Raw genomic sequence first — 10,923 nt, 5'->3', positions numbered from 1 at the left:
ATAAGAATATAAATCACACTATTACTACAATAATAATAAAAATAATAATAATAACAATAATAACAATAATAATAATAAGCTTTACATTATGTGGAATTGTGCTTTATTGTTAAACAAAATACAGATTTCTGATTTAATAAAGTTGTATCCATTGCATGGTTATGGCATTTGGTTTGACAACATTTGACTCAAAAAATAAACTTTTAATACAGGGCAAAATTTGCCCAGACCGTTGAATCCTCTCACTTCACCAAGTTTAACAAGTTGGCAATTCTATCCGATATCAGGCAAGAGGAAAATAGTTCTGTGGAAAAAAATCCTTCATTGAATAAAACAATGTTCTGTGTCAGATATCCAGCTGGAAGTAAAAAGTGGACTGACTTGCATTAATGCCAATGTCATTGAAGATTTATGTAACGCTCAGTGGTTGTCTCTTCCATTTGACGTGCCCACATTAAAGTGCATTTTTTTTAAATAGCCAAAAAAAAATCAAATAGAGTGCAATTTTAAGGAAAAAAACAAGTTGGCACGAGGCAGAAGTACATAAGTGTTTGTGTTAGTCCTCACTGACTAAATCTGTCCAGAGCTGACTGTTTATCTTGAATCTAACGTGATTCAAACAAATCCTCTGGTAGTCTAACATTACCAGTCACAATGCAGTTCTGCATATTAAGGTTTTGCTGACACAACCATCATAAAGTGCTCTAAATATATTTCTTCTTCTTTTAGTCAGCATCCTAAATGAAGTGCACCATGCTGTCCTCGCATTCTTTTGGCACAGTGAGCTTGTAGTTATGGCAAACTAACTTATAATTCTCTCCATCATTGTTGTCCCAGTATTCGGCTCCACAGACTTTGTATTTAATGGCAAACTGTAAAACTGCTCCTGGCTGCAGGAACGGAGGAACAGGCAGGTGGAAACGAAATGTATCACAACTGAGTTGTCCCCCTCCTCCTTCCCAGGTCTTGGTGATGGTGGACACCCAAGAGGCCTTGGTTTCTGAGCAGCTCTTCCACTCTGTAAATGAATAGCGAACCAGGACATCTTTCTCAAAGTCCATATTGAGGACCTGCGTGATTCCGACGACACCCAGTTCAAAACACAAGACTCTCTCCAGACACACTTTTTGCTCGTGGAGGCGATGCAGGAATTTGTGCTGATCGCCAGGTTGTGGGGCAAAAACCGGCTTCAGGTATGGCAAAGATATCTCCAGATGCTTTCCATCTGTCAACTCTGCACCCATCAACAATCTGAAGGCAACATGATGTGGTACGGATGGATCATCACCAGATTTGAAAAGCTTGATGTCTTCCAGGTCGAGCCCCAGAGAGTCAACAAACCGTACACCAACATTTCTGCACCGATTCTTCTTCTGTGTCGGGGAAGGCAGAGAGTGAGACCGTTGTCGGATGATGGGTTTAGGCCTGGGTTCACAGGACAGACTGCGGGGGAACTTCTGCTCCGTCTGCACGGAGACTCTGGGGCTCGGGGGGCGGATTGGAATCGGCTTCCTTACCGCACTCGATTTGTCAGCTAAAAGCATTTGGGTCAGGTTGATCGTCCTGCAGGGCCTTGAGACACTGCTGTAGGAGCTGGACGTCTCCTCTTTGCAAGGGGAAATCTTCTCAGGTCCAATAAACCACCCTCGATCCATGTTTGGTAAGAACTGGTGTCACCTGCAAAGAAAGTTGTGTAGCATAATGCATAAGTATTATTAATCCTTAAAACTCTGCTCTTACATTAAGCACAATAACCCCGTTGTAACATCAGTGTACCACAATGATTACCTACAATGCATGATGTTGTGCTGCAAATTTGATAACGTTTGTAAATATGACAACAGAAAACAGTCCCAGCAGGAAAGAGAGTGGGCGTGTACTCATGGAGTACGTGCCTAAACGCATACCTTTTTGTTTTTAATATATCTTTGCCTGTACTATTGCAGAATTACAGGGACCGGCTTTAATGTGCTTTCAATAATATCAGACGTTGACATCAGCTCACCATATAAAAGACACGAAGCGTTCGTCACAGCTGAGCTGCAGTGTGTAGCCGAAGCTACATCCTCCATTTAAATTAGCATGTAGCGCTGCGCGTTTACGTGCGTCGGGAGTCTCCGCTGTCGGCCGCGACCACGTCACCTGATCTGTAGCAGACAACCAGCTTCACAAACTCTCACACACACATGCATGCCCGTAGCATCCCCCTCGATGGAGATCAGCTAGCTAACATGCACGCAGTTGACTGGAAGCCTCACACGAACCAGAACGTCACAGACGCTGCTGGGAGATGAAGTCATGTTAGATTAGCAGCTACGTACGCGCGGGTTGGTTTTAACTTCTTTCCAACACGGCGTTGTTCCTCCTACCACTTGTAATTTTACCCCATTGTTTACCGAGAGTCATTTCATGAAAGCGCGTTTACGTATTTCGTTTAAAAGAGCGACTAGTATGACTTTACTCCAACTCCCACAATGCACCTGTGATGCCCACTTCGACACAAGCGGCAAGCCACTAAGCAGCAGGTAAACAAACCAATCCGACAGGGACGGGCTGTTGGGCTGTTTTGACCGCCCTGCATTTTTTTTAATGGCGACAATGATGACAGCCGAAAACAGCCAGCAGAACAGTCTGCTGTAAACTATTTAATTTGAAAGAAAAAAAAATCAGATTTGTGATTCAACAGAGAGGCAAATCGACGGCGAATAGGACGACAGTCGTTCAACCTGCAACGACTGTCGACATCTGCGCATGATGCATTGCAGCACTTTTGAGAAAATGGGTGTTTTTAGCCTCATCCTCAGAATAGAGTACATGATCCGAGATGTCGGTTGGGTTCTTTAGCTACCGTGTCCTCTGATTGTGCTGGAGTCAACAACAACAAGCCCGCTGTCGACCTGCAACATGGGGCCCATCATGCAGGAGCGCACAGCATCCACGACCCTGAGACGCGTCGTCTCCAAAGAGAAGATTCGGGTAAAACATACTGAAAACAGCGGACCGGTAACGAGGTGGGCCTCATTTTTTTTTTAAACAGCGACACGAATAAGACGTCATTGAGGTTGTCACGTTTTGTCTCGCGCATAGTTCGTCAGCGAGTCTGACAAACCACTATCGTGTTTCCACAGTTCAAAGAAAGGCAACAAGATGAAGAAAGCAGCGGGCCAGATGAAAAATGGCCTCCCGGGACCAGGTCAGGTTAAGGACACGATGACAACAATGCAGAAGGTGAGTGAATGGCATCCTGGTCATATTGTAGACAATAAACGATCGATGTCAACGGTTATTGTCCCTTTACAGGTTATAACAGTGTTGCAGCATGTGTGGTGGGCTATGTACTGTATAAAAGTCGAGAAGTAAACAATCAAAGAATTCTTTGCAGGTTTCACAGTCAAATGGTGGCAGGATCAAATCTGGCACTTCACGCAATACAAGCAAACTCTCCAGGTATGTGTGGTGAGGGGTTTGTATTATTCAATGCTTGGTCCCCAGTATGGTTTCTTTACACCCGTCCGTCTCTTCACAGCCCCGACGAAGGAGATTCGAGACCTCAAGTCCGCAAACATTTATCTGTGCACAAGAAAGAGGAGCAACGTGAAAATCAGCGGCTGTCACCGTGCGGCAACGACCCACACCAGAATCGCGGGGGGATGGGAAAAAATCGGCGAGCCCTCTCCCTGCCCCTCTCCCCGATATCGGGGCTACGACACATGCCAGCACACCCCCTGACACACTCCCCAGCCCCCACCCCAGAGGCACTGAGGCCACGCCACTACCAGAAGGATGAAGACACTGACAGTGCCAGTGATCTGTCAGACTCTGAGCGGCTGCCCGTGCTGCCCTCTCCCTGTACCCCTTGCACCCCTCCTCACCTCAACCTCCGCGCCGAGGTCATCAACAGTAATGACTTTCCCCCGGACATCCCGGGACCGCACGGGACTGAGGCTGACGAAGATGAGAGTGAAAAACCGAGCTACAGTTACCCAGACTTTCTGCCTCCTCCCTTCAACAGCTGGAGCCTGAGACAGCTGGCTGTGTTTCTTCACACCGAGGGCCGTGGTGCCCCTCGACCAAAGCCTGTAGGGAACTTGGAGAAGTACCTGGAGAGGCTGCTACAGCAGGAGTGGCTCCAGATCCAGACGGTGCAGGCAGAGAGCAGCCGTCCGCCTGGGAGCCGTACGAGGCCACAGAGCCTCCCCTCCGCCACCACCGTTCACCCACCCAGGCCTCACACCGCTCCATCATCCCGACTCAACTCCCCTAAAGGGCTGCGGCACAGCCAGCGAGCCTTCCCATTCGCGCCCGTCAACAACCCGCCGTCCCCTGCTTCAGCCCCGCAACAGCATTCCCGCTTTCCAGTTTGCCCACACTGTCACATTCGCTACCCATTGTGCAACGGGAGCTGCTCTGCCTACGCCTACCAGCGCCACTCAAGGCTGAGCCCGCTGCTGGAGCGCAGAGCCAGACCAGGGGCGCCGGCGAAGAGGAGCAGCAGCGAGACCCGAGCAGCCTCAACAGAAGGTAGGAGCCCAGGAGGACAAGGTGGAGTACAAGGTGGAGGAGGAGCCCAGACCCCAGTTAGCCCCTCAGCTGGAAGGAGTCATTTCAAAAACATGCAGGCTGCAGGCAACGCACGCAAGCAACCGCTGGAATCTGGTACTAACTCAAACGGCAGAGGTCAGGTGAGAAAAAGCCGCATCAGAGCCAACTCTGAGACCGATATTAAAAAAGAGCCTTGTGGCGCTAAAACAGCTGGTGCAGAGAAACGTGTTTTAACCGCAAGTAAGAGAGAGGTCATCACTTCTAAGAGAGTAGACAAGGACTGGCAGAGGACAGAAGCGGTAGGTCAGGCCACTAAAACTCTCATGAAAAGGGCGGTTAAAGAGCCGCAGTCTCTCTCCAAAGCCCCGCTTAGCAGCAGTAAGCAGAATGGCAAAACAAAAAATGTGCACTTTGTTGCAAAGTAACCCCTATAAATCTACAGTATAGTGCTTTATTTAGTGGTTACTTGTTACAGGAGCTTGAACCTATGCTTGCTTTCTGTGTAATCTGTGTAGTACTAACATGTAACTATTGTACAGCAGCCTAAATCAGTCAGGGGGGTACAGCCCTAAAGGTCAAAACGAACAAGAGGTTGAACAGCTAGAGTAGAGACAGCAATGATTTCAAAGTGTTATATATATGACGCTTTAAATACAAAATAATTATACATACTGGATTTAATTCAAAATGTACAGCATAGGACAGTAAAGAGTCATGATGTTTAACTGTGGTTTGACAGAAGGTTCATATAATGTAGCCCGAAGCATTGCTAGGATTTTAAAAACACAGCTTTTACATGATTTTATTCTGCTGGACCGCACATCATCATCTCTGTGTACTACCAGTATTGAAATAGGCATAAAATAAGCATCCACTCTACCATTGGACAGCTTTCAGCTTAAGTAATCCATAGTGAAGTTTAACACAGATCATTAGTTCAGCCATCAAATACGACAATAGTCATTAGTAGTAGAATTTGTGGTGTTGGAATGTATTTGTTTTTCAATGCTCTTACTTTACTTGATGTTGCATTTTATCCTTTTCTTTGGTGCCTCATGTTTTAAGACACGTTGAGTTACGGCATCTTTGGCTAAAAAGGAGGCGCCGTGAGTGATGGTGTACTGCAGTGATGTAATTTTATTTATTTATTTTGCTTTTTTGACATTTTTGTGCAATGGTTTGCATTTTTTGGTTACAAGGGCTTTTCATGTTTGAACCGCTTGAATTGTAGTCTATGATAAAATACTGTATTTTGCATAGAGCTGAGCTCTTTCTGTCATGGAAGACAGTGTAATGTTTGCTACGAATGTAAATGCATATTTTTCCAAATTTTATATACCATAGTTATATTTATGAAAAGTGCTGTGGTTGATTTGTATTCATCATTGTCATTTGTTTACATTGTCACGCACAAAAAGAAAAATATTTAGTCAAAGAGCTGAATGTAACTTAATGTCTACTGCATCGGTCATCCCCCGTGATTCAATGGGATTTGAACACATCGTAGCTGTTACGCTGTAACATGGTCGTTCCACATATCACGTCCAAATCACACTGCGTACTTGAAGTCTTTAGAAACAATATGTTTACATTAGAGTGTCTTATCTGTTTGTTGGGCTTTACCATGTGCACTTGATCAATAGGAACACCACATCAATGTAAATACTGTGATATGTATTGAGTTTGCACCTCTTTACTTAATATTCATGTGAAGTATCAAAGCCATAGACGCAGGGGGGCCGGGTGGACGATGTTATTATAAATGTGTACATTATGTTGACATGCACGCAGAAAGATTGTTGTATGTATTTTCTCAATGTTGAATGCAAGTATTTGTAAGGCATAGAAATAAATGTTTTGCACTCAAGGAACATTGATTCATTGTCCGAAATGTCTTTAGTTTTGAGACGCTGCTAAAATCCCACATTTTCATATATAAGGAATTTGCCTTTGTCTTCAGTGCGAAGGATATTTACACTTAAACAATAAACGGTAAACAATAAAGCAAGTACTGCAATCAGGAACATGAGATCAGATCATAACAAAGAACTCATTTTGTATGAAATATTTTTAATGTTTTTCAGTTCTGTGTGTTTACTGGAGCCTGTCTGCCAGACGCATACCAAGCGCTATAGAAGTAGGACATAAAAATGATGAATGTTTCACATCCTCTTCTGGCCTGGAAATGGTTTAAGAAGCTGGCGAAGCTGCTTCTCTCTGTCATTCACACACCCTGCAACAAAGATCGGGGATATATTTATATTATTTTAATGTAATGATAGCATTAAAAAGGCTTTTCCACATGATCAACTACTGTGGTCCAAATTGCATATGCTTTTGCACATTTATTTTTATAATATTTTTATTTATCTCAAAAAATTTGACTTTCGTTGCCTCAAAAAGTTTGCAGTCAAGTTACCCAAGTATGTGTTGGCAAAGGAATACAAGCTGCCCAATGTTTCTAGGTTGCCATCTTCTCTATAAACAGGCCCATCGTTCCACATGAGATCATAGCCACCCACCCTTTTCTCCTTGCCAGTCAGCCTAATGAGAAAAAGCACAGTTAATTAGAAAGCAGCACCAGGATGTGATAAAAGGAACTCGCTTTCCACCATTCACCTTGTGATCTGAGGTTGGGTGTTGTTGCAATGACACAATCAGAAAGTGTGTCTTTCCTCCTATGTTTTTAATTGATTAAAATATGCAATAACCCAAGATTATAATTCCAAATGTTGATTGACAAAGATGCCTTTACCTTCTCTCCATATCAACAACATTCAAAGTGTCTTCCAGCAGCCGACACTTCATCTCGTAATCCTCTTGACTGCTGGGTGCGAGTGACGGAGAGGCATTCACCTCAATTAACCACCTGCAAAAAGAATAAGAGCGATGGCAATCATCAAATATTTCCTTTGTGTTTTGAGCAGGCAAAAAGCCAATTCATGAGCATATAAAGGGTGTTAGGTAAGTACAAGCAAGTGAATAGATGTTACAAAACCTACATTTAGAAAGGCACTGTCATTGTTGGGTGTTTTATTATGTACAGCATAATTACTGCATACCTGTCAATTTTTCCAATATGCTGTGCAGATTTATGAGGTTCTTAATACATGGTTGTTTATCTCTTAAGTCTTAAGATTTATTGCTTTGTTTGTTGGAGTCTCCAGGAAGGCAAGTCAAACATGTGCCATGTATGCTTGTCTGTGCGTGCTCGTTTGGGCTTCTTTGTGAGAATGCTTGTCATAGCGCATTTTTGCAAATGGATATACTTAACGAAGGTGCTCATGCATTTTGTTGCTATGATTTAAGTGTATTACTGTGTAAATATACTTACGGTTTGAGGGTCTGATCCAGTAGAATGTCATAACCATAGAGCTCAAAGCAGTGTTTGTCATTTATAATGACCTTTTGTACACTCTGGAGACTACGGAGAAAGATGTTATCCATTTCTTTGAACAGAGATTCTACCGTCACTCTGCCATGTTTCGCAGTCAAGTATTTTCGGATCGGTTGCATCTGCCACTTGCATCCCTATGAAGAGATTAGTAAAAACAAAGCAGGAATAAAGAAGAGACAGAATTGGTGAAATGGGAGATACTTAAGAAAGAAAACAGAAATATACGTACAGCAACACAATATTTTAGCTATTCAGATGTTCTTAATTACACACCTTTTCAGGATCATAATCTGGTGCTGTTTTCTGTACAGCCACATTGGTGAGGTGCATATCTAAAGAAAGGCTCTAAGTAGAATTTGGGAACTTTTATGACGCAATAACATTTTCCATGGGACAACAAAAACAGCCTCAGAAATTGGGTCTAACTGGGCTATTTACAGACCTTTGCTTTGAATATTTCATCAGGCTAAGGCTTCTGTGACAGTGAAGAAAGGATACACTTGTCATCAATACAGCTAAGGGAGAAGCGGGTGCTTGAGAAGCGGCCAAAGCCATCGCGATACAGCCAGGCCTTCAAGGGAACATACTGAAACACAAACGCATGCACACACTGATTCACTCATGCTGCAAAATGTACATTTAGTAGAAAATATTATGATAAGGTTGAATACATACTGAAGTGACCAGCACATATACCCTCAGATCAAATTTCCTGCCTGTAGAGACAAAAAGCATGAAAAGTAAGCAGGGATGTAAATCTCATTGTATTTGCTCACTAATCTATTTACAATCAAAGTGTATTTTTTAGTCAGTTTATTGTAGCATAATGTAGCTTTTTATCATTGTTACGCTATAACATTCTTGTATTTATCTTTCTTTAACCTTTTAACACTGACCTTTCTTGGTTTTTACTGCACTGTATCAAATACTCAAATTCTTGTGTACATTTGGAAAGTAAAGACTCTGATTACCATTAATTAGGTAGGGGTTCTCTATATAGCGTTGAGCCACATAGCTTTCCACTTGTGCTGCATCCTTATGTTCCTCTGAGCGCGTGCCATCCTGTGTAAATACAATATCATCAATCTGAATATGTTGGTGTGTAGAATATGTTTTTAGCATTGAGGTTAAAAATGAATACACATAACCTTTTTCCAATCCATGATGTCTTTAAGTTTCCTGAACAGGAAAATGCCTTTCCCTTGAGATTTTGCTACCTAAACAAACATACTGGTTCATTTTCATGATTTAAATGCCATGTGGAGGTATCGTTTTAATTTCTGAGGTCATCCAAATGCTGTATTACAGATAACTTTATTTTGCATGGATACCATCTATGCTCTACTTTCGCTAACCGGCTTCATGATCCAAGTGCTTCCGGGGCTTCTTTTGAATTCCTCTACAAAGAGATGATATTCATTGGGCAGTGTAAAGGTGCAGGGGAAAAAATCACATTTAGATGCCTCTGCGTGGCCACCATCTCTTTCAAGATTTTTCCGGTATCTTTTGAGGTTCTTCACCATGAGGTCTTTGCGAGTGAGCTGTAACATAACAAAAAAAAAAACATGACTTTTGAGTATGTGAATAACATGCTTATAACTGCTAAAAATCTTCAGGTTATGGTCTCAAAGTATCCTTGGCTGATGCTTCCTCACCTCATAATGGTTGCGAAAGTGGTTTACTCTTACATGTTCTTCCATATATGATTGATCAAAATTCGCCCTGAGCCAGCCCACATCACACCAGTTGAAGTCCCACTCTCCTTCACTGTTAGAAAAAAAGAGTAGATGCCAGATTCAAGCCACAAATATGACAGAGAAGCCGATACGGTGATGAACAGGCAATACCACTCACTCTTTGACTTCAACCCATCCTGGTCTTTGGTGCAGGACATCCTGTAAGATGTTGAGTGGGCCACATTTGTAACGCACACAACTTCTTCCCTCCCTGAGGAGATATTGTAGTTTAGTTACTGTTATAGTACTGGTCAATAGTTTTTCATTTACAACTAACTTTGGAACAACACTCACCGCTTCTCACTTTTGTTACAGTCATATGAACCTTTGTATCCAGAAGTCTGACAATGGTGAAGAAACCGTGAATTATCCAAATTGATTTTACACTTTACATCCGCAAATTAAACATCAGTTAGCAACTCCCTTGGTCTGCTATTACTTTGTAGCTAGTGAGCTAGTTAGTAATTAGCAAACCAGAGTTAGGGCCAAACCCTATAACGTTACCTAATTAATTACTAATTATTCCAAACAGGTATACTTAGTGTATGTTTAGTCACAAGTACAACAACGTACTGCTCTTCCTATTTACTTCAAATTAAGGCTAGCTACGCAGTAAGGCTAGTTGTAACTGTACTAATGCGAGACAAACAAATTAGGTTATAGCAAGCTAACGTAGCCTACAACGTTAACCATATCACATCGGCCTTGTCAGTAAAAAAGCCTACAAGACAACAAAACGTACACGAAGTGATCTCCGTTTACCTTATACTTTGACATGGAGGCGATTGTTATGAGACCAAGGATAGAGAACTAGCGTATCATCTAGTTAGCAGTAGCAAATAGCCTGGTCCGAGTGGCGTTTGACAACTGTTGTCATGGTAACCAAATATCACCAATTGACAGGGGCAGAAGTCATTGCAGTCATTATTATTTATGAAAGCATTTATTTATTATTAAGACAATAAAAAATGTACAGCATGTCATTTCTAGGCTCGATTTCAATTGTGCTTTGCTAAGGTGGGTTTGGTTATTATGATTTGTGAATGACGCTGACATTGTATTCAAAAGTCTAACAGAGTAATTGTTTCAGTTAAAGCAGATCGTCTAAATCCAGCAGATATGATTCTAAATCTTAGAAGTTTGATTTCAGTAGCGAGTGAACAGTAACGCCATTGGCCTATCAATGTATTACATCTTAGAACAATGAAAAAACTCAACTCTACTATAAAATCGCCACTAAGCGGCGCC

The 10,923-nt window shown here is 42.3% G+C and overlaps 3 protein-coding genes across 3 annotated transcripts; 1 reads left to right on the top strand and 2 right to left on the bottom strand.

The window, feature by feature from the left end:
• Positions 1–96: 96 nt before the first annotated feature.
• On the bottom strand, positions 97–2,229 carry ppp1r3da (protein phosphatase 1, regulatory subunit 3Da). The gene is made up of 2 exons (XM_084014857.1): positions 2,006–2,229; positions 97–1,677 (listed from the first exon to the last, which is right to left on the bottom strand). Exon 2 carries the CDS (start codon positions 1,653–1,655, stop codon positions 738–740), a length of 918 nt encoding a protein of 305 aa, XP_083870983.1. The 5' UTR covers positions 1,656–1,677; positions 2,006–2,229; the 3' UTR covers positions 97–737.
• A 303-nt stretch (positions 2,230–2,532) lies between these two features.
• On the top strand, positions 2,533–6,409 carry fam217ba (family with sequence similarity 217 member Ba). Its single transcript, XM_084014847.1, has 4 exons — positions 2,533–3,011; positions 3,129–3,228; positions 3,383–3,447; positions 3,527–6,409. Exons 1-4 carry the CDS (start codon positions 2,905–2,907, stop codon positions 4,965–4,967), a joined length of 1,713 nt encoding a protein of 570 aa, XP_083870973.1. The 5' UTR covers positions 2,533–2,904; the 3' UTR covers positions 4,968–6,409.
• A 209-nt stretch (positions 6,410–6,618) lies between these two features.
• Positions 6,619–10,510, bottom strand: ttll9 (tubulin tyrosine ligase-like family, member 9). The gene is made up of 14 exons (XM_084014855.1): positions 10,438–10,510; positions 9,970–10,016; positions 9,794–9,886; positions 9,595–9,706; positions 9,295–9,480; positions 9,088–9,156; positions 8,911–9,001; positions 8,615–8,655; positions 8,438–8,525; positions 8,213–8,271; positions 7,877–8,073; positions 7,298–7,411; positions 6,962–7,086; positions 6,619–6,775 (listed from the first exon to the last, which is right to left on the bottom strand). The coding sequence occupies exons 1-14, from the start codon at positions 10,450–10,452 to the stop codon at positions 6,705–6,707; spliced, it is 1,308 nt and encodes a 435-aa protein (XP_083870981.1). The 5' UTR covers positions 10,453–10,510; the 3' UTR covers positions 6,619–6,704.
• Between the last annotated feature and the right edge of the window lie 413 nt (positions 10,511–10,923).

The sequence above is a fragment of the Eutrigla gurnardus genome (assembly GCF_963514095.1).
Source record: "Eutrigla gurnardus genome assembly, chromosome: 8".
Lineage (NCBI taxonomy): Eukaryota > Metazoa > Chordata > Actinopteri > Perciformes > Triglidae > Eutrigla > Eutrigla gurnardus.
Note: the sequence above shows the minus strand (reverse complement) of the source record. Positions and strands in the feature narration are given on the sequence as shown.

What these genes read in the sequence shown, in the direction of transcription:
- ppp1r3da (XM_084014857.1), bottom strand. Translation starts at nt 1,655, where the DNA reads ATGGATCGAGGGTGGTTTATTGGACCTGAGAAGATTTCCCCTTGCAAA.
- ttll9 (XM_084014855.1), bottom strand. An exon ending in TGTAACAAAAGTGAGAAGCG is followed by an intron (nt 9,887 to 9,969) that starts GTGAGTGTTGTT and finishes ATATCTCCTCAG; the next exon opens with GGAGGGAAGAAGTTGTGTGC. An exon ending in GTTGTTGATATGGAGAGAAG is followed by an intron (nt 7,087 to 7,297) that starts GTAAAGGCATCT and finishes TTTTCTCATTAG; the next exon opens with GCTGACTGGCAAGGAGAAAA.
- fam217ba (XM_084014847.1), top strand. Translation starts at nt 2,905, where the DNA reads ATGGGGCCCATCATGCAGGAGCGCACAGCATCCACGACCCTGAGACGC. An exon ending in AACAGCGGACCGGTAACGAG is followed by an intron (nt 3,012 to 3,128) that starts GTGGGCCTCATT and finishes GTGTTTCCACAG; the next exon opens with TTCAAAGAAAGGCAACAAGA. An exon ending in CGATGACAACAATGCAGAAG is followed by an intron (nt 3,229 to 3,382) that starts GTGAGTGAATGG and finishes AATTCTTTGCAG; the next exon opens with GTTTCACAGTCAAATGGTGG.